This window comes from Embiotoca jacksoni, unplaced genomic scaffold, assembly GCF_022577435.1.
Source record: "Embiotoca jacksoni isolate LCO1_2020_lvr unplaced genomic scaffold, fEmbJac1.0.p SCAF_36, whole genome shotgun sequence".
NCBI lineage: Eukaryota > Metazoa > Chordata > Actinopteri > Embiotocidae > Embiotoca > Embiotoca jacksoni.
Window position 1 is genome coordinate 498,126 of NW_027185388.1, and position 26,386 is coordinate 524,511.

Sequence of the window (26,386 nt, forward strand, 5' to 3'; positions counted from 1 at the left end):
AAAAGTTAATCAGATCAGTACTGTGACATCACATTAAAAGCATATCAATTTCTCGAGCTTTTACAATAAAATACAGAAAGTGCTCGTAACTGAATATTCTGAGATCTGTGTGGTAAACAAGCCTCCTCTTTATTTCTGGCGTGCAAGCGTACCTGGTTGTGGAGGTGCCACGTCTGGTAATCGGCCTCCGTGCACCTCCTGTTGAAGATGGACCTGAAGTCTATTTTCACCAGCTGCCACTCGGAGCGATGACTGACGTGGCCGAAGATCCTGCAAAATAGCGGCGCAGGTGCTCGTTACGTAATAAAGGCGGCTGAGGCAGCGATGAGGCTGAAAGGCTGTGAAAGGATGAGGTGATGAAAAAAAAAAAAAAATCACACAAAAAAGACCAACACCAACAATGATTTGATTTCTGACGAGCGGATGATGAGGATTAAAAAGGCATTAGAGAGCCACCTGTTCTATCATCATCATCATCATCATCATCATCATCATCATCATCATCATCGTGAACATGGGCGCATTGGCGCAAATTTGTATTGATCCTCAGCTACAAAGTCGTCCCCTGTAAATGCACGACGAGGTGAAATCAAAAACTTTCGGGACTTTCTTGTTGAACGCAGCGCACTGAATGCACACGGAGCGGGAGGAAGCGACGGCCGTCGGCATCAGCGCCTGAGCTCCACACGTTGTTTTGTGACCCGCTGGGCCGTGAACATTTGTGATTTCACCGCGGACCTGAAACCGGAGCGGAGAAAACATCAGATTTTGGTTCGAATTTTTTAGGGGAACAGTAAGAAGTCGCAAGGGAACCAAATTGAGTCGGGGTGGCGGGGAGCAGCAATTGTTTTGTTGAGGGGCGGGAAATTTTGCGCCGCAGTTCAGGTGGTCCGCAGCGAATGTTTTCCCCTTCAAACTCATCAGAAGGTCCCGGTAGAACTCGGTGTTGACAGTCTGACTCTGGGGGGGGAACGAATTCACGGTGACGCAACCACCGCCAGCGTCAAAGAAAACCCAGCTGGTGTCTCCTGAACCTGCCGCGCCGCCTTCTTCGGTCTCGGACGGCGACGTTCTGCCTCCTCCTGAAACGTGAACGTCACTCAGAACTCGCTGCTTCATCGCTGTGGGCTTTCTGAAGCACTTCAAGGGCACCGCTTTAAAAACAGCCATATTTCTAGCGTGGAAATTACCGCACGGGCTCAGGAACCACTCGGAAATCGCAAATGTTCACATCCCAGCGGTCACAAAAACGTGTGGAACTCAGGCGCCGATGTCGATCAAGAGACGTAACTTGGAGCGCTTCCTCGTGAAGGTTCTTGCTTCCTCCGGCTCGGTGTTCATCGCTGTGTCGCATTCTGTTTGCGCGCAACAGAAATAGGCTCTGAGCTTTATGATCTCGGTAAATATGCATAGTCGCCTATAAATGTTCCTTTTCGTTAGTGTTGGCTCCAAAAGACAGTGCCCCGCTGTTTGAAGAAATTACCGAGCTTTTTTTTTGTTTTTAAACCTCTACAGATGAAGACGGTGAAACCGGGAAAGAGCTTAAAATTCCAGAAAATACGAGTAAACAGACCTCGATAGACGCTGTAAAGTCTGAGTTAAAACAACGAGTTGGCAGTTTCAGACCACCGAAGAGCAGCTAGTCGATCTTTAACGACCGCACTGGCAGATGGGGGGGGGGGGGGGGGGGGGGGGGGCAGAAATAGGTTTTTTTTCAGGGAAACCTGAGAGAGAAATGTTCAAGCTCTGCTCACTTCCTGGCCATTTCAAGTAGGGTCCGTTTGACACTCCAAATCAAACACGGTCGTTTTTTTTATATATATTTTTTTTTAGTTAGCGTAGAGAGACAGGAGACATGGGTGGAGGCAGTACACGAAGCTTTTCATCTTCGCGTGGGATTTGCCATCATTAAATAAATGGAGAAATGTTCCAGCGTCGTTCAGTACGAAAACAAAAAACCGTGCTCAGTGTTTATGTCGCCATTGAAAAGTATTAACTTTGTTCCTCTGAAAGATTGAAGTTAATCAATGCATGTCCAGATTTTTTTCAGTGATCACAAAACAAAACACAGTCCAAGGTTATGAGACTAACCAGATAAATATTCCATCTCCGGCGAAATTGATTGTGTGTGTGTGTGTGTGTGTGTGTGTGTGCGTGTGTGTGTCTGTGCTGACCCCCCCCCCCCCCCCCCCCCCCCCCCCCCCCCCACCACCACCATTCATACCGCAACATATTTATCACAATCAATCTGTCAATTAACTCTCAAGGCGGCCGACCGTGGCAGGCACTTACTGTACGAATGAATACAAATTGATAAGAAAACAGTGCATGATGGTCTTATGAAAACGAATGGTGTGTCTGCCGGCTGAGAGGCGCTGCGTTTCGAGAACTTTATTCTGAGGGCGAAAAAAGAAAAAAAAAACCTTCTAGCCTCCAAAGACAAAAAAAAAAACTGCCCTCTTCCTGTTTCTATGCTCCTTCCTGTTCCCTCTCTCTGCCTCTCCAGCTGACGCCCGATCACTCTCCTGTAGAGCCGACTACACAGCGGGCTGTCTGTCAACGGTGGCAGGTGTCATGAAACATTGATGTAATGGCTGTGGAAGCCCTTTGGTAACACGTCCCACAGTCCTAAAATCTCTGCCGAAATAACGGGAGTAGTGCTGTGTCATGCCGTATGCACACTCTCCGGCTCGGGGCGATACTAATAATAAATGCGAAGGAAAGACAAAAGGGAGCTTCATAAATCTGCTTTTCTAAAGGGGCACTCCGAATCACGTGCACCTTCTCCTCACACTTTTTTTTTTTTATTTTTTTTTTATTTTTAATGGAGTTCAAACTTTTTTTTTTTTTTTTTTTTTTGCTCCTCTTGATCATTTTCCTTCACGCTCTTCAAATGGACAGTCGCGCTGTCGCCGGCTGCCAAAGCATTGATCTCCTGTGATCATAATCTGCAGACAGCCAGTTTTGATGTTGGCAAGACCTTGAGAGGAAGCTTCTTTTTCTTTTTTTTTTCTTTTTCTTTTTTTATTCATGAAACAGGAAAACAGGCGAGTCAGGAATGCTGAATGGAGCGGGGCGGGGGGGGGGGGGGGGGGGGGTTGAATACTGATGCGGGGTGGGAGGGGGGTGGGGGGGGTTGGAGGCAGAAGAGATTTGCATACAGTTGTTACTTTGATTTTGTCTGTTGTTGTTTTGTTTTGTTTTTTTTTGCGGCGCGATTGACGGATTTTTTTTTCCGTTGTTGACCGAACGCATCGCCACTCACGTCATGATGAGCGTCTCCTCGCCGGGCTCGCCCAGCACCCCGTCCACGAACAGAGGCGTGTTGGTGAAGCTGTACTTGCTCCACTGCCGTCCTTCGTCGAAGCTCAACCTGGGAACGAAAGGAAAAAAAAAAAAAAAAAAAAAAAAAAAACAGCCGGTTGCACAGAGGGGACTCCGGCTAATCCCCCGCTCCCCGCCCTCCTCCCCCTCCGACTGTGTGCACAAGCTAATGACCCTGGGAGTTGTCTGACAACTTTATTTGGCACGCGGCGCTCCGCTGCCACTCGCTGAACGCTGATCACCGGCTCATTAACGGCTTCAAACGCACGGAGGTGAAAAAAACCGGACGGCGACTTGTCGGGAGCGGCGACGGCGGCTGTAATCACATCGTCCCGCGAGGCAAACTCATTTGCACTTTGTTTGACTAACTTAAAAAAAACTCGGGACGCTTCCTCCGAAGGGAATTCGTCGTGCTGCGACAAATGGCGTCCGCGTCGTAATGACTCACCACAGGTGTCGGATGGGAAGCGGAGTGTGTCTTATTGCGACTAAGGCTCCTCCTTGGTCCAGATAGAGCACGGCGTACTCTTCGTCGAAGATCTGCAGGAGGAGGGGGGGGGGGGTGAACAAAATAAAAAGAGAGCAGCAAGCAACACACACACACACACACACACACACACACACACACACACACACACACACACACAGTTGCCGTTTTAAAGTGCTGGCCCAGCCTCGCTACTCCCGGCTCCAAATAATAATTTCCCATTGCTGTGTTTAATTGGAAACGAGCCCCGTCAACGGGAAAGGTGAGAACAGAGCGAGGTGAGCGGCACGGCGGCGCGCCGCACGCGGGGCAACGAGTCAATTCGCTCTTTACAATTAATTTGACTGTTGACCTTAAAAACACCAGTGAGCGCGTGAGGATTTGTAAGATAACATAATAAGGGGAGGAGGAAGAGGGAGGAAGAGGGAGGAAGAGGGAGGAGGAGGGTGGAAGGCAGGTTCGCGGCGCTCCGTGCGGCTGTTTAGGATTCCAACGGGCACGGCGATCGGGGGGAAATTAATTATCAAGATACGAGGCTGCGACATTACTGACAGAACATATCGTGCCGCGGTGCGGGTGCGGACGTTTGCGCGAAGTCGATCCAACGACTGCGACGCTGCGCGGTCGGGAAATTCACGCGCAATTAGTGCGATCGACGTGACTGCGGCCGCAACGACCTCAAACGAAAGACTTGACGTGACTGTTTGGTTACTTGTGATGATGTTGGTGATTTGATTTGCCCCCCCGATACGTATGCAGGCAGACATTTAATTTTCCCTCCGGTCGATTTCAGCCTGGTTTATTTCCCATTAACGCGTCTGCCGCGTCTCTCGTGTCACCTGCTGACTGCCTTATGTTTAGACACCGGAAACGACACGGTTATAGTTGGGAAAAGATCACGGTTTGGGTTATTAAAAAAAAAAATAAAAAAATAAAAAAAGGTGTCCTTTTGAGGCTTATTCTCTAATTAATGACGGGATTATTTTGTGCGACTCCTCGTTTTGCCTGAAATTTTTACAACGTAGGGCGGAAAGTGTTAAATTGGCACCCCGGGCGCGTTCGCACCGGTACGCAGAGCTGTCCACTCCGTCATCGGATCAACGGAGAACGCGCTTTAACGGCAGGTTAAGCGGACAGGGCTTCAGCGTGACTCCCGGCACGAGGGACGCCCCCTGGAGGCTCTTAAAAAGGTTTCGTGTACTTAACCGGTAAAGTTTAAACCGCAGGACGTTACTACCGTCAGGGGAGGGGGGGGGGAGGGGGGGAGAAGGAAGCCTCACCTGTCTCCAAGTGTTTCCTGCGTCGGAGGTGATGAACACGCTGACGTTGGCGGCGGTCAGCTCGGCGCCGGTGGAGCCTGGAGACAGAAGACCGACTGAAAAAGTGAGCGTTCGAGGAGGGGGGAGCGCATTGATTCGCACGCAGGAAACGAACCCCCCCGCCCCCTCCCCCTCCCCTCCGAGGAGTTCCTGGACCGGCAACGGCGCTGCGAGCAGGAGGCTCCGGCGCGCAGCTGCACGCCGGGGCTGTGATTACGCTGCTACAAAAAGATCCACTGAGCAGTGCAACATTTGCCCCGTACTCCTAAATGAACCAATAAATCCCAATTACTGTACTCATCTTTCAGCAGTTCTGACCACATTAAGACAAGCTTTCCTAACGCCGCGCAGACGGCCGTAATTGCTTTAATTTAGCCTGTAATTGGAGCCAGGTGACAGTTTTTCAGAGGAGCTGGTTTCCCTCCCCCCCTTCACACTCTCACAACAGCTGAAAGATTCGCATTCCCGTCCGTCCGCACGGTCAACAACAAACGTGAAACCTTTTCAAACCGGACGAGGTCAAGAACGGCGTCCCCCCCGCCCCTCCGGCCCGCGCCATCCGGCCGTCAGCCGCGTTTCGCCGAAAGTCGGTTCGTCGCTTGGGTTTTAACGTCTACGGCGGCAGCTCTTTGTCCCGCGCTCCGTGAGTCTTATAAAATCAATAAATAAAGGAGGTTGACTTCGGTCGCCCGGAGCCTCTCCGAACTTCACCGTTCAAACCGCCGAGAGTTGAAAGAGTTCACAAAAATACAAGACGCGAGCAGCTGTTTGTAACTTCTAATGCTGATTCATCCTCGAAACGACGAGACTTTGACGACTTTTTTTTGTTGTTGCGATTGTTGCGATCCAAAACATGTTCATGTTGTGATTTGATTTGTAAAGTTTTAAGTGAAATTTCTGCAGTAAAATTGAGGGAATTAGCAAAAATTTCAAGTCAAGGAAAAACAGTGATTTTTGTTTGTTTGTTTTTGTAACAACTACTTGATAAAGAATAATATGGACTAATTTCTTCTCATAATAAGCATGCTGCACAATGCAGATATTTAAGTTCAAATATGTTTTTTTTTTATATATTTTTTTATTATTATTCTGAGAACCATGGGGCTTAAAGTTACAAAAAAAATTCACAGTGCAACTTTTACATTAAATGCAAAAGCTGCATCTGCTGTCGAAAACGAGGGCTTGAAATGCGTTTTAAATCCCGTTCGTTTAACACAGACTGTATGCCCAAAAACAAAGGGGCCATCTTTTGCAACTGGAAGTGTGCACAAATCAAATCGAACACAGTCCTCATTCCCACGATAAGACCACATTTCCCGCAAACCCCGTCGCATCCAGTTGTTCCTGTTAGCCAGCAGCAGTGGCGACTTCATGCTGTAACGCTCCCAGCGGAGCTTCTGTTGCTGGCAGAGGTTGCTCGACTTTGCGTTAATTCTTTTTACTGCTAATTTGAAAACTAATTGTGCTACGAACAGATTGTAAAATGTCCGTGGCGGCCTGCTCCCCCCTGCTGGTCACTGCGCCTCCGGATCTTTAACAGCGAGGCCGGTAAATAAAAATGGTTTCATAAGAGACGGGGGAAGGTATGATTGCTGATAAATCCTCCCTGATGAATCCAATCGCAGGTGGGAGGTCACTTATTTTACACTTCTTCGTTCCTTCCGCGGCTCCAATAATGACAGAAGAATCGGATCGATTTTATTCTCTGTTTCCACATCACTGAAACCTGTTTAATTCACAGAGCTTCAAGACCGTTCGTGCGTCGGCTTGGCCTTCTCCCACCCGACACCTGAGGCGTGTGCCGACGCTTTATTGACAGAGCGGGGTCCACGTGGGAGGAAATATCACCGAGGTGTGAATCCACCTGGGAGGTTTGCTGATCTCATATTCCTCCGTCTTCTTTGTTTTCTTCACGCCGAGTCAATGGGAGCCTTTTCGCTTCCTCCACCCCCCCCCCCCCCTGTTCTCGGGAACGCCGCGACTCCCAGGGCGAGGTCGCGGGGATCACGTGGCGTTTCGGTCGCGGCGGCGTTCGGAGGCGACGCGCGCGTCAGTTTGTCGCTCGCCGGCGGGATTCACCCGCTGGCGGTGAACCGGCGCGGTGGGAAAACGAGCGGGAGTACGAAGAGGAGGAGGAGGAGGAGGCGGCGGCGGTGAGAGCTGCAGGGCCGCATCGAGAACAACGTCGCTGCACCGAAATGTCGGAAGGCTCTTAACTGACCGAAACGGACAGATTTCTTTCTGGCTTTGTCCGTCCGTGGTCTTTGTCTCTTTGAGTTAGCGTGAAGCTGAATGAAAACAACAACAACAACAACAACAAAAACAGACGCATTACTTGATCAGGGATGTCGCTGCAGCTCGGAGGGTGTTTCTCATGTCCCTTAAGAAAACTAAACCTTTACAGAACGTGTTGGATTATTTCAATTCTTCTTCGAGTTGGGTTTTCTTTCTGCAACGTGAGCAGATCTGATGTTTAAGCGTCATAAAGGGCATAAATAATTTTTTTTTTAAAAACACCCGTCGGGAGGTTTCAACCTTCCAGCCGAAGACGACAAAGACTTTAACAACTCAGACGAAGCTGAGCAACAGTGTATCAGAAAAAAAAACAAAGACATCGGAGAGGATTTAAACAGGTGCCCCTAAACCCCGAGAAGATGGAGGAAAAGGTCACCCCCCCCCCCCCCCCCACCACCACCACCACCACCAAGCCCCAACCCACCTGATGCGACGATGATCCCCGGCGCCGAGTCCCTGCTGGCGATGTTTCCAGACGTGTAGGGATTGGCGGAGACGTGGAGATGGAGATGCAGCGAGCAGTAGGGCTGCAGAGGAAGAAGAAAGACATCACACACTCAATCATCACGACTTTCAAGTTCACTCAAAACCTTGAAAGGAGACGCCTTGAAAAAAAAAAAAAAAGAAAAACGGCCGCCGCAATCGACTGCAACCCTCCCGCGTCTTAGGTTTTTATCGCAAACATCCTTCAACCCCACCACCACCACCACCCCCCCCCCCCCCACCCCCGCCCCCTATTTGCTGCCCTCACCATTAATTTTGATTGGGTTAACCTTTACCGGCACAATTCTCATTACGATCCAGCAAAATGCCAGCGCAGGCCATGTTGTGACGGGCTGTTTAGAAGGTTTATTAAAACTCTGACATTTCCTGACAAATGACTGTATAATATGGGTGGAAGGCGCGGCGTGCCGCAGAATCACTAATTGGTTGATCAAAAACGGTGATGAATTTTTGTATATTAAGTCAAGGTAAGAGGAGATGTTCTCATTTAAGCGTATATTAGTCGCAGGCGGTTCGTGTGGAGGTATTTTTGTGTCTTTATTATGCAAACCCCCCCACCCACCCCCCCAAAAAAAAGCAAATTTCTCAGACTGTAATCAAAATTCAAGTTTGTAAGTGAAAATGTATGAACGAAGAATGAAATCGTTTGTTTTGCAAACAAATTTGCTTTTACAGTTTTGTTAGTTTTGGTCACAGAATTCTGAATGTTGCTCATGAAACAAGACTTTTTGTTTGCGAATCAAAATGCACTTACAACTCAACTTGCAAGTGGTTTTTTTTTAGCCACAAACAAACTTTTTTTTTTAATTTTGTGAAAACAAATTATACAAAATGCAAATAGTTATATTCTCAGTTCATAGAGTTTTACTTATAAACTTAATTTAGTATTACAGTGCGAGAAATTTGGTCTCAAATAATAATAATAATAAGGACGCAAGAAACACCTCGACGGCTACGGTGAGCGCTCTTCGTCCATCAACCAGTTAGGCCCTTTCCTTGAAATGTTGAACTTTGCCGAGTGAAAGCTCTGCTCGACTAGTTCTGCGAGAACTTCCGAGAGGATTTCGGGCAGAAAAGGCAGATAAAGAAGAAGCTTCACCGTCTGACACATCTCTCTCTCTCTCTCTCTCTCTGCTTCTTAAATGGGAGGTCGGCTTATCGGACTGAATCAAAATGGCTGACCTTTCAGCTCGGCAGCCTCTGAGCGCTCAGCTTTGACGGGCGCTGCTCTTTTCCGAGCTCGGCCTCTCGCCCGGCGCTGGGATCGGTCGGCGGCTCCTGTCGGGGCCTCCCTCCGACGGGGAGCGCGCACGGACAGAAACCCCCCCCCCCCCCCGTACGAAAGGCGGCTCGCTCACCAGCACGCAGTGGACGCCGTTGCTCCGCAGGTCTTTGCCCGGGGCCTGCAGCAGCCCCCAGTCTCTGCCTCGGTTGTAGGTGATGTGCGTCTTCACTTGGTTGTCCGTCTTCTTGTTGGCGAGGAACATCCCTTTTATTCCCGCTACCTGGGAAATGAAGAGAGGAACCAGCACACAGCTCCGGGTCACAGACGGGCAGACGGGAGTGTCTCGATCAGGGGTCAGTTTAAAGGCGCGATCACGCTTTAAAACATTTCGAGTTTAAATACACTGATAAGGAGCGCAGAAAACGCTTTGTTTTTCTTTTCATCTCGGGCCTCTTAAGTCCTTAAGAAAAGGGGTGGGATGATCTTTCGTCTTATTTCCCCTGAAAATGAATGGTAGATTAAAAAAAAAAAAAACATTCACACCGTGATCTTATTTTACACGTTCAGTAAAAATATTGGTGAAATAAAGTGTCTGAAAATTACATTAAATGAGCCGCTTGCCGTTTACTCGTCCGGGAGTCAGAAAAACACACAACCTTTCGTCAATTTGATGCACGACGTGCACACTCGCGACAGCCGATGCATTTTCTGACCCCGTTCACAGCAGAAAACGAGCCGGTTTTCGAGAAGCCTCTTCGTTTCCTCCTCACGACGCAAACTGAGCGACTTCGACGGCATCCGAGCCGTTTCGCTGAATCTGCCTCGCGTTTCCTTTTCGAGGCTTCTGTACGCGAAACGCCGTCCGAGCGACGTCCTAAAGCTGAGGATTTTGAAACTATGAAATCCAGCGAAATCACCAGTCAAATTCAGGCCCTTGCCGGCTGAACGCACCCTGTGGGATATAATTAAAAACGATCAAATAAAATATAATATGACCTGAAACAGAACAGCCGCCGAGGCGTGGTTATCAAACGGGACAATCTGCGGTAACATATTGGATATTTTAGATCTAAAAAAAAAAAAAAAAGGAAGTCTTGTCCGAGGCACTGGAAACCAACTCTCAGATTGGCCGTACATCTGTCATACGGTAAATCTCACATGAACTCTGCCTCAGTCTGATTGTATTTTGTTTCATTTTGTTTTCAAGTAACTAAAAACAGAATGTACAAAAAAAAAAAAAAAAAAAATTGTGGTGCAATGAAAAAGAATCTATCTTTTTGAAGACCAGTGGCCCAAATGAAGGTCGTTTTATAGGATTGCATTTTTTTTTCAACACGGACCTGTCTGGAGAATATTTTTTCATATTTTCAAGTCACATTGCAGTAGCCAATCACGCGGCTCGGTGGGTGGGTGGGTGGGTGGGTGGGGGGAGGGAGGGGAGAGAGAGAGAGGGGTGACGCGGCCACCAACGCTCAGCTCTTCTGTATTCCCAACAAAACCAAACGCAGCCGGCGACGGTGGGAAATGATCGACTGTCTGGAGACTTGTGAGTAATCAATGTGTGTCTTAAATGAATGTGACTCCCCGTTGGAGGTGCGCACCCTCCCCCCCACCCCCAATCCTCCCCACCCCCGTCCCCCGACCCAATCGGACAGCTCGGGGGTGCTGAATTGAGTCAGAGACAGCGGCGTCGGGCGATGAAGCTCCACTTTAGTAATTGACAGATACTTCAATCTCGCCGGGGTGGGGGGGATTTAGCATATCCTGCGTTTTGGGTGGCGACCCCAATCAAGACAGTGGATTCGATTCTATCGCTCGGGCCACGGCGAGACACGAGCGGCATCATCGACGGCTCAATTATCTGATTCACGGATACGGTTTTATCCTACGTTTGAAAAAAAACCCACAAAAAAACCCACACCACGGGTTTCAACATTAGCCATTAACACACTTTCCATTTTTGGCATTTTGGGGGGGGATTAGCTGTGTTTTGTGAATTAGTATCTGCAATTATTAATCAAAGAAAGTAATAATCTCAGCCTCCAAAAAAAAAAAATTATTAAAAAAAAAAAATCTATATCCCTGGAACAATCCTCGTTTTGCCTTTGTTGGCGTCAGCACTTTGAAGCTGCTTCGTATTCACACGGCGTGCTCGGAGGTCTGCAGGCCCACGAGCAGCACGGTTCCTTTTTTCCAAAATGACAAAACAAGGACGTTTCATCATCTCTGCCTCGCAGGCTCTAAAATATTGATTAGTAATAAAGTCGCAGACTTCCGGAGTCTCCGTCCCGCGTTTCTCTACATCGTCCGGCTGGTGGACTCGGTTTACCTCGTACAGGTCGACCATGACGTTCCCCTCCAGGCCCATGCTGCTGACCACGTTCTCCAGGGCCAGCGTGTAGAAGACGCCCGACGTGTCCGACACGTACAGGTTGTAGGTTTCGTTCTGGTTCCACTCCTGCACGGCGGCGACCACTCGGTTCTCGTCCGTGCTGATCACGTGCAGCTCCTGCGGGAGGTTTACCGCGGATTTTCACTTTTCGTTCTATTTTTGTGCGAGTATTTGGTTTTGTTTTTACCAGGAAGAAATAGTGATATAGAATCATTTCATGGACAAGACAACAACAACAAAAAACTAAAAACATTTGTTTTACCATTAAAAGCACTCGGGGAAACGATATTTTTTTTTTTTGGTCAAGAAACAGGTTACCGTGGCAACGCATTTGCTTCTCGTTCTAACAACATGTGGAAGTTGGTGGTTATTGCGACATACTGACTCATCGCGTTATAGTGAGAAATGTTGTTTTGAGATCATGTTAATAGAAAATTGTGACATTCGAATATTTGTTGCAATAAGAAAGTGTCATTTAAAAACGGAAAACACTTTGAAGTCATAAGATAAATATGTCCTTGTAACATGATTAATAGTTCAATAAAACATTATTATTAATATTTCTTGTTATAAAAGAGAAACTAAATGTTTGATTTTGCAGCAGATTTTATAAAAAAAAATTGTGAATACTTGGAAAAGTTCGAAGTGAGTTTCTTGAGTGAATTGGGAAAAAAAATCAAGTCAAGGAGAAAATTGTGATTTATTTTTTAACAACTACCTGATAGAGTCCTTTGAAATAAACTTGCTACACATCACAGAAATATTTGACTTCGAATATTTGTATTATTTATGTATTGAACTTAGAAATGTCAGAAAAATGTCCTAAATGTGACATAGCTTTACAGAACAAACAGTATGTGACTGTAATATAAAATAAAAATGTTAAATCTGCTGTCCAAATAACAGCTTTAAATTATGTTTTCTAAATATTAATTAAACAACTGACTGTATGCACAAAAATAAAGTGCAGCCTTACACTTTTACAACCTGAGATGTGAATAAAACAAATTCCTCATTTTAATGATAAAACCACATTTCCCAGAAACTCCATTACGATATTTTTCAAGGAAACATGAAAATGATTTGCAATATTACAAGCTGAACATAAATATTGTTAATTATTGCGATTGCAAGGTTGTGATTTTCTTTCTTTTGGAAATGAAAAGACAACAACCTTTCCTCAGCATGCTTACAATATTTTGAACATTATTCTAAAATATTCACAATAAAAAAAAAAAATTAAAAAAAATAATCTGACATGATTACGCTCTAATTTGTAGTTGACATTTGTGAAGCCTTTCATTTAATCAGGGAGAAGCACGAAGTCTGTCAGATCCATAATGTCCTCATGCTCCCGCTGGGCCTCATCATAATCAATAATCAGATTTGCTGCGCCGACTTTAATCATGTTTTTTAAGCGAGAGGATGCGGCGATCATTAACATTACGTCGGGCTTATTGGGCAGAGATTATGCAGCTGAGGCCGCGCTGCCTGCTCCGTGCTGCTTCATCTACCTCTGACTGCGCCGGTAACACCTTGCAGTGATCCGACAGCAACCGGGCCGCCCGGGGCTTGATTGAATAAAACATGTCTAATTGTCAGTGGGGACGTGACGAGCGAGGCCGTGCGCACGCGGCGCGGCGCGGAATAACAATTCTGGAAAACACTCGGAGTTACTTTTGGCCTTGATTTGTCCATAAATAACAAAGAGAGTGTCATGCAGAGCCCGGCAATGAACTGGCGCTTGACTGCAACTTTTCAACTTTTTGGACTGCCAATTAGAGCGAGAGGGGTATTGTCACGTGCAAAAAATAAAAAAAATTAAAAAAAATAAAAAAAACTTCCATGAACTCGTGACTGCATTTGTGATTTGTCTCATGTCGACACTTAAAGAAGTTCATTTAATCAATTCTTAATCACTGAGACCTCTTGAGTGTCTGTTTATGGGAGGCAGCGTGTGTGTGTGTGTGTGTGTGTGTGTGTGTGTGTGTGTGTGTGTGTGTGTGTGTGGTACCTTGGGCAGGGTGTACTTGGGCAGCTTCATGGGGGTGAAGACGTCTCTTTTAGCAGACACGTAGTAGATTGGCCTCCCGGCGGTCGACACCTTCGGGTGAGACATTTTTTTTTTTTTGGAGACGCGTTATAGGACAAGGAGTTCCCAACCAGAGATCCGATTGGTCGACTGCACATTTGGAACGTGCTCAAAATCAGTGTTCGTCACTAGAAATATCACTTCTCAATGGCAATACGTAATCAAAATTGAACGACTCCATCGTTTGTTTTTTGTTTTTTTTCCCAGCGGCTATCTTACTTACGACGAGACTGAGCTAGCTGAGCAGTTTAGTGTTTCTATGTGCTGCATTTATTCAGTCCGAGACCGGAAAGCCTCTCTGTTGCTAGGGTCGTCGCTAAGGGGTCGGCCCGTACCCCCTGGAGTCGTGAACACTGCGCGCATTACGTACATGTCTACGAGTTCGCTGATTGTTTTCCAGGTGTCGGTCGCACCCCGCGTGTTGCCGTGGAAACAGTAAGCAAAAAGGTTTTACGTTTTGAGAGCGAAAATTCGACCCACGATACGAAATGCATTTTGATTACATGTTTCATTTGGCGTGGCAACTTGTCGTGTAATCGCAGTGTCGCACTCGCGGGTGAACCTTTTAACGTCGTTACTGGCACGGCAGCGATGCGGTCGGAGAAAACGAGTTTTCACACCAAACGGCTGCACTAATATCACCTTTCTCTCACTCTCTCTCTCTCTCTCTCTCTCTCTCTAGTAACGACATCACATTTCATCTCCGCTCCAAAAAGAAACGCTCGAAATGTTTTTTTTTTTGTGTGTTTTTTTTTTTTAAACTGAGCAAACCGGACAATTACCTACCTGCACAAACACATACTCATCTTGCACCACCAGAGAATTGGGGTCAATGTAGCCGGGGAACGGTTTGCCCTTGTTGGCATCTGTGCAGTTCTGCAGCTTGCAGGTGACATACAGCGCCTCTGCTCCCACACACACACAGAAACACACACACACACACACACACACACACACACACACACACACACACACACACGGGGCATCAGCGGTGGTATTAGCCAATGAAGAAAGGCAGCCTTCATCCAGAGCCAAGCGGCCTCTTTTAGCCTCCTACATTACTCGTGTCAATAAAGTGGTCCCAGGAAGGGAGGAGCCGGGTGGAGGGGAAGATGGATGACCAGAGGGGCCAATTGCTTTCTTTGCCATCAGTGAGGAGAGAGAGAGAGAGAGAGAGCGAGCGAGCGGGCGGGCCTGTCCCCGCGTGTTAGCCTCTGCCAAATATGTGTCGGCTCCCTCCACGCGCACATGATCAATAGTGAAAGTCTCTGGCGGTGCGACTGTAACATCTGACACCGCCGATGTTTGCTAGGTGTGTTTGTGCGATTGGCTTTTCTCCACGTTTGTGTCGGCCTCAACGAGATGGTGGCATGGAGACACTTTTTTTTTTTTATGTAAGTATTAAAGGGACAATTCCAACTCTTTTATGTTGGACTTTTATAAATAAAGTTCAGGAGTGACCAAAAAAAAAAAAAAAATTAAAATCGAAGAAGTCGAAGCTGAGACATCCTGACGTTCAGTCATTTCCCATAGTGCCACTTTCAGGTGTTCAGACAGCTGAGATTTGGGAAAGAGCTGGTTTTAAAACGCACGCCAGTTCAATTATTTTTAAAGCCCAACTCGCTCCGCGTCATTTAACGTGGCCAGCGATGGGGTCGTGAGATCAGTTGTTTTGGAGCCGAGCGACTGCCCGTCCTCAGATCATGAGGGGAAACACCTCACTCTCACCTGATCCAACAGCTGATTGGTTTCAATGTTGGCTCAACATTATGATGTCTTATAGAAGTTTTTTTTTCATTTTAGTTTAAAATGCGAGATTTAGATTGTATTCTGTGAACAGAATAAATAAATTAAACCATATTTAATTTGACCAATTAACATATTGAACAACATAAAAGCATCTGGTAAATTGCATGCGATTATTTATAGATGTAACCATCTACCGATTTATCAACAGTGAAAATTGTTGTCTTGTATTTTTCTTTTTCCTGTCTGACTTTTCAGTCATATTTCACTTTATTTATTATTATTATATTATATATTACTGTTATTATTATGCACGTAAACTAGAGTTTGACCCAGAACAGAGATCACAGATGGCCTGTGCAGCATTTTTATTCGGCTCTTCAGTCATAATTGAAACAACTGGAGACTAAGGACAAACTGATATAACATTTTATTACATTGAAATCAGATCTCAGAAGATGTGAGTGTTTCTGTGACTTCCTGTTTAGACCGAACGCTGCGGAAAACTGCCCGACTTGTTTGCAGTTGTTTGTCTCTAGTCTGTCCCGTTGCTACGGGAACACCACACCTCCTAGGTGTTAAAAAAACAAAAACAGGAAATGTTTTCTATTTCTGCTGTCTGAACACAGAAAAGTGACAAACCAGCTCGTCATCATCATCCGAATAAACCTACACGGGGACAAACTGGAACTCAGGAGGCCAAAATTATTAGTTAATGAGCTAGAAAATTAGGTAGGCTCTTCCTTTTACGCGGCCATGTCAAGTGACGTCAGACTTCTCCGAGCTCTCAAAAAGCTCCCACTTTCCTAGTGGGATTTTCCCTGGAAGTCAAAACTTTCCCACATCCCAGCTGGTCATGAATGCACCATTTTTTTTTTTTAATTTTTAATTTTTTTTTTTTTATAGCCATCTCTTCCTGGTTGTCTTCCCATGAATTCCCCTTGAAATATAGAATTTCGTCAAAGCGTATTCACATCAGTTACAAAAACGTGATTTGTAAGTTTGAAAATGTGAGTATCAAAATTGTTCCGGCAGGAATAACAAAAATGATGAAATGATCGAAATACAGGAAACTTTCTTTTCCCCTCCGGATCGTGACGTCCGACACAACAACAACAAAATCAAGTCACACGTCAGCCCCCCAAATATTCCAGTGTTTATTGTCATTCAGGTGGATGAGTGATGGCTTTCTTTACCCGCCGAGCGAAATCATTTGCTTTTAAAATCTCTCTAATATATGCATTACTTTCCCCTCCCTTGTCATTGTGTGCGTTCCCCGGACTCGACCAATCCCGCCGTCCCTTCGCATCATCCTTCAGTCCACCGCGGCTCCCGGCTCCTCTCTACTTTAGCACAATGCTCACGACACAGTACAGAGAGAGAGACACACCAGAAAATGGAGCGCTGAACTCCGAATTAAATTACTCACGTCCTTCAGAGATGCTGGTTTCCAGGTGAATTAAGCCCGGCTCTTTGTCCAAACCCATTTTCGACCTGAAAGGCAGACAAATGTGTTTCAGTAACATCACTGTTGGTCTTTTTTCTGCCTCCGGGCGGGTGCCACCTACCGACCCGAGAGACTCGCCCGCTGCAAAGTCAGAGAAAATGTGTGACGGTGCCGCGGTTAAGCCGAAGCGCCGTCACGGTAGACATCGGCAGGGAAGCGGCTGCAGGAATCGCCGCGTCTTTGTCCTCATTGTGGACGGCAGTTTACCGTGTAAAGAAAAAGAGGGCCTGGGGATTTTTATTTTATTTTACAATGTGATCTAAATGTTCAGAGTCCCCCCCCCACCCCACAAGGTCCCCCCCCCCCCTCCCCCCCCTTCCGAAAAAGCTGGAGGAAGATGTTTCCTGACATCATTAGGGGAGGAAAAGCCATTGATTTTCTATTCTACAGCAGGGATGCCCGCAGATGGAATAGCATATAATCATTACGGCATTAAATATGTATTAAAAAGACTGGGGGATCAGAGGGAGAAGCAGAGGCAGCACACACATATGGAGGGGAGAGAAAGAGAGGACGTGTCGACAGGTAGCAACACACATAAACAGGAATAAAGGGGGAAGAGTGTGTGTGTGTGTGTGTGTGTGTGTGTGTGTGTGTGTGTGTGTGTGTGAAGGGAATGAAAAGCAGACAGTGAGAGACAGAGACCACCACGGCTTCAACTCATTATACTTATTGGTAGTATTGGTGATTTCCCAGATGAAACGCAGCTGTGAATACGATGGCCTACTTATTAAAATTTTTTTTACTGAATAATCGAGAACAGCGCGATGCATGCGAGGAATAATACACGGCTGGATTAACGTTCCGACGCTGAGTGGTTAGAAGAGACCTGCAGCAGGTGTCTCTGCAGGTGGGACGCCGACCGGTCCGGACAGTCGTCTGGTCTCCGAGGAGACTCGGGGCCCAGTCCAGATACCGTACATAAAAGCGGACGTAGCTCCCCGGGTCTGAAAAACGAGACCGATGCAGAAGTGCCTTAAGCTGCGATACCGCCGAGTGCCACTGGAGGCTGAAAAGAGCTTTTCAGCCTCTAAAGAGGGTCTTAGTCACGAGATGGAGCTGCTGCCTTGCAATCTAAAAAAAAAAAAAAATCCAATACAGGCAGATGTTTTTGTGGAGTTTTGTAATGTCGCATGCAAATAGCTGCACACGCCGAGCTCCCAAAACTGATTCCGGTCGCATGGAAGTTGGATCGCCGTGTTTGTTGAGTGCCTGCTCGGGTCGAGCGAATCGCAAATGAGCTTACACCCTTTTCCTTCCATGTTTTGGTGGCCACACATACAGCAGACATAAGCTCCCCCCTCTGCAGCCTCATTACCAGAGAGCTACCACCACACCTCCTGCACAGCGAGCGTCCCAAAATAGAAGTCTGACAGCTTCTGCAGCATCAGCCCTCCAGGCTACCTTCACTCCTGGCTGCCCAGCTCGTTACTGCCCGACAGTTCGGCTGCAGTTTGTCGAGGTGAAAGCTTTTTGTCGCGTGTTAGTTTATTGTACAGAGGGCAGACGTGCTCGATGCCTCCGAGTTGGACTTCACCTGCGCATTGTTGTTTCTTGTTGTTTGGTGGTGTTGAGGAAAAGATAGGCGACCGGGAAGCGACGCAACAATTGCACATGCAGGAAGAAATCTTTGTCGGAAAGGAAAGGAAACGACGAGTCCGGATGAGAACACGTGTTGTGGTTAAAGGCCTCGCTGAGAGGATCGATTCGATTATTATGGTTTTCTCAAATCAATGTGGAAACAACACTCGCATTGCACCCCAAACTAATTTCGAGGCCTTCCTCTGCAGCTGAAAGCTGTCGCTCACATAATGAAGCCGTCTGCCACGGAGAACGATCAGGCATGTCAGACATATGAATAATGAAAATCTTAAAAAGCTCTCTGGCTCATCTGCTACTCACTCTGAGGAGAGCCAATGACGTCGTCTGTCCGGGACACTTACAATGTCAAAACTACTCTTCATTTGGCTTTGAGTTTAACTTTTCTGATAGTTTGTCACGCAATGGCTGTTTTGGAAGAACAAATGCAACAATGTGCCAAGAAATACAGGAAATATGAATCACTATCTCTGTATATATATATATATTTACTTTATGTCACCAAGAAATATACTATCAGTTGTCTTCTACACTTTTCGTAAATATGGATCGGAAACAGAACTCGAAATCGCAACTTCAATCACGCCACATCATGTAGTACACCCGCCAGTCCACTAGAGGACAACACTTCAGTGTCACAACTTCGCCTCGCGATGCGTCAAAAACACCGTCATGACTTGCAGGGAAAAAATGATTGACTTTGTATTTCATAAGAGAATGGGAGTCTATGGAGCCAAAAACCTTTTTTGGAGTCAGCCCCTAGTGGCACTCAGGAAGCCACGTCCACTTTTATATACAGTCTACGGTCAAAAAGCAAATGGTTTAAGACAACAAAAACACATGCAAAATCTCTTGGTTGGGGTTAGGAAATTTAAAAAAAAACAAAACAAGCGGTTACGGTTTAAAAAAAACAATTACTGTGAAGAAATCCATGTCCCCCTGACTTATCCCGACGGTCACCCCTAAAACCTCTACTTTCACTGACTTCGTACGTAGCCACGTGACCCCATGACCTCGGTGTCGTCCGCGTAACACTGGGCTGTAACAGGATGTGTAATTTGCAATGTTTTGATTTTGATTTAAGTCTTTAGCAATTAAAAAAGTAAAAGTTGACGTGTCAGCTGTTGCCTGCTAATTTAATCCGCTATGGCTGAATGTAATAATGTGTAATAATAATCAATGACCCAACGAAGTGAGTTTGATGTCGGGACGTACAACGCAAAACAACGTCCCCCCCCCCCCCCCCCCCCCCCCCGACCTGCATAGAACAAGAAGCTCGATACGGTACGACGGGAGGATTTTTGGATCTGGTTCAAAGTTTTCCTTGTTGGTTATAACTTGTTTTTTTTTTAAAAAAAAAGGTATGAAACACTCTGTACTCACCAGTAGAAACGATTCGGAGCGACTCTCTCGTGCACCAGTTGCCACCTCCTCCCAAACTCCACCGAGCTGTAGAGCTGTAAGCGAGACAAGCAGGCGCCAGTGAGTATTTAATCACATGCCGTCCCGACAGCCGGTCAAATTTACCATTCGGTACGACACGAGCCGTCGTCCTACCGAAAGCTGTTTGCCCTCAAAATGACACGTATTTGCACAGGATTTTATTTTCCGTGGGTTTGTTTTTCACATGGTGATTTGCTTAACACTTCAGTCATCCGTTTAGAAGCTGCGGTGTGGGATTTTTTTTTTTTTTTTTTTCTCACGGCGCACACGTGCGTTTGGCTTCGTTTGAAACAACTAAATTAGATTACAATTTACATAAGATTGAAAACACTGCAGAGGAAATAACGCGGCTTAAGGGCTTCAAAGCATTGTTTGCCTTCCCACACGACGAGCCATTACTGCGCTAAAACCTAACACGGGGTCTTGGCCGTACAGACATGAACACCATGAAAGTGAGTAATGAATGAAACTGTGAAGTCAGATGAAGGTTTTTCAGGCACTGAATAAATTCTGCCTCGCTGCAACAAGCCTGCGGAGGGTGGAAGAGGAGGTTCAGGATAAAACAAGGCTGTAGGTGCCAGTACAGCTATTGTTCACTGGCGGGTAAATTGATGAGATTTCCCCCCCGGCACACAAAATAGAGAGAGAACGCATGTGCGAATCTGGCTGTAATGGAACCAACTAGCCATAAAAACAGTAACTCTCAAGTGTCTTTAATTTGTTTCCTTGATTGCTCCACTGAGATTTCAGAGCTCCCTGTTGCAGCAGATTCAAGATAAATTAATGAACTGAGGGTAATATTAAAAGACCAGTTGACCAAAGTAACAACAAATCTTAGGATATGTGAATAAAATATTTTCGGTAGTGCTTTCTAGCTATGCAGAGATGGTTGTGTTTGTCCGTCTAAGATCAAACTAAGGTGAACAGAGTTTCAACTGTGGAACTTGCAGCATTGAAAAATCGTATCTAAAAGTTTATCTGTTTTTATTTTTTATTCGTTTTTAAAGCTGCACAGAACATTATTTCCATTTGAATTAATGTGGAGTATGAAAAGATTTACCTTCTGACACTTCAGCTCTGCAGAAGTTGGAGACTTTTGGTTTTCTGGCCAGCAAATCTTCCGTTCAGTTCAATCCGAGCTGAGTATCAAACTCTTATTATGAAATAAAAATGCACCTTGACAACGCTGTTATTACATAAATATAATAAGGAGGCTGAAATTAAATTTGATAATAATAATTAGTTGAGATTTATTCAATTATGAATGATTTCACAGATTTATTTAAAAAGTAATTTAACGTTGGACACGTTGAGGTTCCATACTTAATATCATAAAAATTATTTTCAATGAGAGCACCACATAAAAAGTCAAATTTCCCTCATGCACTGGGGGTGGAAATCTCAGAACCGACGCAAATAAAATCTGCACGATTACTAACTGTCAAGAAAGCTAAAGAATAAAATGTGAGTGTTGGTAATTTGAGTGTTCCGGCCCTTTAAGTAGTAACTGAAATACATTTTTGGAAAACAAGTCAACAGTTCTGAGTTTGCTGTTTTTTTTCCTGCACATTCCGCCGGTTCGCTCAGTAAATCAACAACCTCGACAGACGGATGTGTTCACTGACGTCTCTGTGTCCCCAAAACACACCTGCATTCTCCGACAAAGCACAATGACAAATGCGTTTACTCTGCAGCTCACAGCTGGAGTTTAATGAGGCAGGGAACTTATTTCAGTGCTTCAGCCTGTGACTTTTTCCATTTTAGGCATGAGCGGCCATGCGTGATGTGTAAACAATCATTTATTAGCGGATAACAGTAATGTGGCTCTGTTTGCTTCTATTCATTTATTTTCTAATTGCATTTATTTACTCTGTGGAGTGGAGCCCCCCCCACCCCCCTCCTTATTTAAAAAGCCTTCCATGAGACCACGTCCCGTATGGATCGTCACTGCGGTCACATCAGTAATTGTCTTATTTATGTAAAAACTAAAATTGTTATTTTGCTTCCTTATACAGTGTTTTAACAATACTTTTAATGGCACAGCAACCCTATTTTAACACAAAACACAAATCAGATAAAGACTGTTTCCACGGCGATGAGGATGACAGTAAAGAAAACAGTCAGGCGCTGGACGTGTGAAAACTCCGTATTCAGTGCGACTACTTGCATCTGTTACGTGTGCACGCTCGTGTCGAATAGCGAAAGACAAGCGGCACGAGTGATAAGATTTCCGTGACATCCACGCCAAGCTGTGCTAAGCAGATGCAAGGAAAGGGGGGTGGGGGGTGGTGCAGGCGGAGGGGATGGGATGGGAGAGGGGGGAGGGGGGGGGTGCAGGAAATCACTTTGACTAATTACCCTCCTACAGCAAGTTAGTATGTAGCCAAGCAAGTGACAGTGAAGAGGCAGAGAGCAGGCGACGGGGGAGTTGGAGGGGCGGCGGCGGGGGCGGGGTGGTGATGGGGTGGAGGGGGGGGAGGGGGGGGGGCGGAGGGGGTTCGGCGCAGCCTTCCTTTACAACCTCCAAAAGGTCTCTCAATCAACAAATGCAGCGGCACTGCCAGAAAAGGAGGCGAGGAAATTGAAAGAGACGCACTTTTCGGGGTGGAGACGATGCGTGCGAGCGAGGCCGCGGGTGAGCGGGTGGGTGCGCGGTGGGAGGGGGGAGGTGTCGGGGGTGATGGGGGGGGGGGGGGGGGCGCTGACACCTGACATACAGCAAAGCTAATACAGTTAGTGGGCACGTTTTAAAGGTCCCATGTTTTACTGTGTTTCAGTTGCGCGTCTCAATCTCCGCAAGAAGATATTTTTTTGGAGGTTTTAGTACCAAAAACCGTCCGAAGACAGTTTTACATCTCGTCTCTCTTCAGCTTCTCTCGGAAACTCCACCAACAACAGGCTGCTTTGTGTCTGTGTCTTTAAGGCTGGTTGGTATCAGTGACTCCCTCTTCTGATTGGCTGTATTTCTGAGTGACACACGCCCGGGCCGACCACGCGTTTTCTTTCGGTCAGGCGGTTTGTAAGCTCCGCGACCGAATGAGCGCTACGAGGTTGGACGGTCGGGGCCGTGCATGAGGAGAGGTCACTTTGCAACCTCACTGTGACATCACAAACTCACAGAAGTTCGAACGGCACGGTTGCTGAATACGTGCTGTCTGCATTTCTCTGGGGACTGACCGTTTTAACACTTTCACAGTGTCTAAGTACCACCTGGACCGCCTTTATGAACAAAAAAAGAAATGGAAAATACAAAGTTTTCCAATATAGGACCTTTAATAACACGAAACAGCGTCATGAGATAAATAAGAGCGACATTATTTTTTTTATTTTTCACTTAATTGTCCTTCACTGTATTTTTTCTGAACTACTGAACAGGTTTACATTCAAAATTAATTGAGCAGTGTGCTCAAGGGTTTAGTGCCACCTAGTGGTGGGTTGGCAGATTGCACCCAACCGAGAGAATCTACGGTGGCTGGTAAGACAAGCTCTTTACACTGAAGCGCGATTCCTCCTGGAGTCAGGCGTTTATTCCCCCGTGTGTTCGTCTCACAAGAAAAACCATTAAAGCAAACACGATCTTTAATAAGTAAGTTCAACTCCTGCATTCTTTTACAAGCGTAGCATCATTACGCTAATATATTCTTTAAGTGTTCAGAATGTACTAGCACACGTATTATTCATATGAGTTTAGTTATTTGAGGATTTCAAGAAAGGCCTGACCTGGATTTGATCCGTGCAGGTACCTGGAGGCTGCAGCGCCACCGGCAGCATTACTCCAACACACTATGTGTAGGTGGTTACAGGCGTGCTACATCCTCAGATGGGTACAGGTAGAAAAGTGCTGCCTGAGAGACTGAACTCTGGGCAACAAATGTCCACGCTTTCCTTTAATAGTGTTGGCAGGAGCGCTGGGTGTCTTAACCGAGTAAAGAAATCCAAACTCTTGAGATTGTTTTGTTATCTGTTTTTTGGGTTTGTTTTTTTTTACACTCAGTGACACTCCAACAAGGAGACGCGTAGAGGAGCCGGAGTTTAAACCTCCAACCCTGCAATTAACGGACAACTTCTCCTCACTTCTGGACCAACACTCGACTCTTTTGGCTTTTCCGCAAAACAAAAAGTCAAAAAAAAAAGAGGCTCTGCAAACAAGCAAGAACCAACTTTTGACGCAGGATGAAGGAAAGTGAAATACTTAAAAAGCATGTATCCCCGACGCTGAGCAGGAGAAGCATTCAAGTATTACATTCACAACAATATTCAAACATCTTTTCTTGAACTTGAACAAACAACTGTTTAGCCCCGAGGATCGTCTTTCCATCCAGACTCGTTCCCCTTTTACATTTTCTCAATTTTGAGAGTTTGTCCTTTAAACTGCTTCTGTTTTGTATCAAGCAGCACAATGACGAACTGCCAAGCTGCCTTAATCCGTAAGCGCACAGACGTGGAGACAGAATTGAATACTAACCTTTGTCATGGTTAGACATGTTTTTTTTTTTTTTTCATTACAAAATAGAAGCGACCCTGACTCCATTCAAAATGTCTTAAAGACACGCAGCGACTTTTCATCTCGTCCATTTTATTCAAACTACAAAAAAGAACAAGTTTCTGAGGAGTTTTACTCTAAGACGAGTTATAAAAAACATTTTTCACATACTTGCCTCTGTAATAGGGCGCACCAGAGAAACAGGGATAAAATTACAACAATCCTGATTACCTGGATGTAAATAATAAACAACTTGCAGCAGTATGGACCAGCTGTTCTTCTCATATTTCCACGTCAAACAGACTCAGTACTCTACAGATGCACTACGTACCATGAAAACTAATGCGTGTCCCCGGAACCGCTGTCATAGAGTCGGAGGATGAAGCTCTCTGAATAATCACACTTGACTCCGGTGTGGCTCGCGCGACAGTATTTAAGCGAAATGGGTTTTTACAGTCAAAGACAGCCTCTTGTTTCCAGCAAAAAAAAAAAAAAAAATGTATACATTCACTGTAGAAACCGTGTGATGATTCAACTAAGCCCGTTACATGTATTACCTAATCGCCGGATTGAAAATGGTTGCCATTCATGTGTGTGAAACTACATTAAATACTGTTTTCACGTCGGTTTTTTTTGCCTATTTGGCGTTTTTTTTTCAAGGACGCCGTCTCGCTGCTACTCCTTCTGCTGTGTCTAAATGGCACACGATTGGAGAATCAGTGCCAGCAAATGTTTATCTGGAGGTGCTTAGCTTCTAATGTTCGACCAACCATGACGTCACATATCGGTGTGTGAGCTGCCGTTATGAAGCCTCGGGTTGGGATTTTTGGTTTTTGGATATTTTTCAGATGGACCCGCCCGAAAACTAATAGGAGGTAGCGACGTTAGCGAATGACACAATAATGACTCGTGGAAAAAATGTGCTGACTTCAAATTTTATGAGAGAAGTTGAATGGGAGTCTATGGAACTAGAAGCTTTTTGGAGTCAACCTCTAGTGGCCCTCGGCGATATTGCAGCTTGAGCCATTTTTGCACTGGCCTCATTTTTCAGACCCGGAAGCTACGTCCACTTTTATATTTAGTCTTTGGGTAAACCGCATATTTGTTTTAGCGTGAGCATCTATTTCACGTTAACATCCTAGATTTAGCTGCAATGCCAAACATCTCTTCTTTTTCACAAGGTGTATACAGTATGCGTTATTACACTGTGACTAGGCATAAAATAAACAGAAGAGTGCAATTCAATTATCAATTGTCATTATTTATACGACAGTAAATCAAAAGGTTTATGATGGTGACGGGCCGAGATTTGACATCTATAAACACAATCAGATCACTGGAGGTTTTACTCTTCTCATTATATTTACACTGACTGCTGCTGAGCATTCAGCCTAAGTCACTCCCTGCCAGTAATCCTGAGTCACAGCTGAATTGTAAAGCAGGTAAACCTGAAGTGAGAAATGGCTGCAAACGCTCACGGTCAGAATGGTGATGCGTACTAAAAGTGTGTGTGTGTGTGTGTGTGTGCGTGCGTGTGCGTGTGTGTGCGTACGTGCGAGCATGTGTGTGTGTGTGTACATGCGTGTCGGGATGTGCGATGACTGCGAGCTATCATCCTCGCTGCCAGGTGAAAAGTGTGATGTACTTTCCAGAGGAGAGAGGCATGTTCACGCACACATCATCCCCACGTCTGCTCAGCAGAGGAGGAACCTTCATTATTCATCACGGCTCCAACATTAGAGCCGAACGGCCCGAGAATTATTAATGCAAACCCTCCTTTTAAAATGTCTATAAATTGCACTTTTCTCTTTTCTTTCTCTTTAGCTCCCTGTCTGACTTTCACACGTGCGATTATTTTTGCTCGCACACTTTTCTTCCGATGTGTATTGGATGTTATTCACGCAGGGATGATTTGCACTGTCTCTAAACATCACACTGCAAAATAGCACTAATGATTCCAACACAATGAC

The 26,386-nt window shown here is 45.7% G+C and overlaps 1 protein-coding gene across 5 annotated transcripts in view; it reads right to left on the reverse strand.

The window, feature by feature from the left end:
* The window catches only part of LOC138208243 (VPS10 domain-containing receptor SorCS1-like), a 143,530-nt gene that overhangs the window by 24,170 nt on the left and 92,974 nt on the right, over nucleotides 1-26,386 (reverse strand). For all 5 annotated transcript variants that reach the window (XM_069165997.1, XM_069165996.1, XM_069165998.1 and 2 more), the window contains exons 5-15: nucleotides 19,874-19,947; nucleotides 16,814-16,878; nucleotides 14,425-14,543; nucleotides 13,561-13,650; nucleotides 11,484-11,663; nucleotides 9,288-9,434; nucleotides 7,850-7,952; nucleotides 5,092-5,168; nucleotides 3,773-3,864; nucleotides 3,266-3,373; nucleotides 153-270 (exon numbers count right to left, since the gene is read on the reverse strand). In XM_069165997.1, the coding sequence (XP_069022098.1) occupies nucleotides 153-270; nucleotides 3,266-3,373; nucleotides 3,773-3,864; nucleotides 5,092-5,168; nucleotides 7,850-7,952; nucleotides 9,288-9,434; nucleotides 11,484-11,663; nucleotides 13,561-13,650; nucleotides 14,425-14,543; nucleotides 16,814-16,878; nucleotides 19,874-19,947 (1,173 nt within the window). The remainder of the gene's footprint in view (nucleotides 1-152; nucleotides 271-3,265; nucleotides 3,374-3,772; nucleotides 3,865-5,091; nucleotides 5,169-7,849; nucleotides 7,953-9,287; nucleotides 9,435-11,483; nucleotides 11,664-13,560; nucleotides 13,651-14,424; nucleotides 14,544-16,813; nucleotides 16,879-19,873; nucleotides 19,948-26,386) is intronic.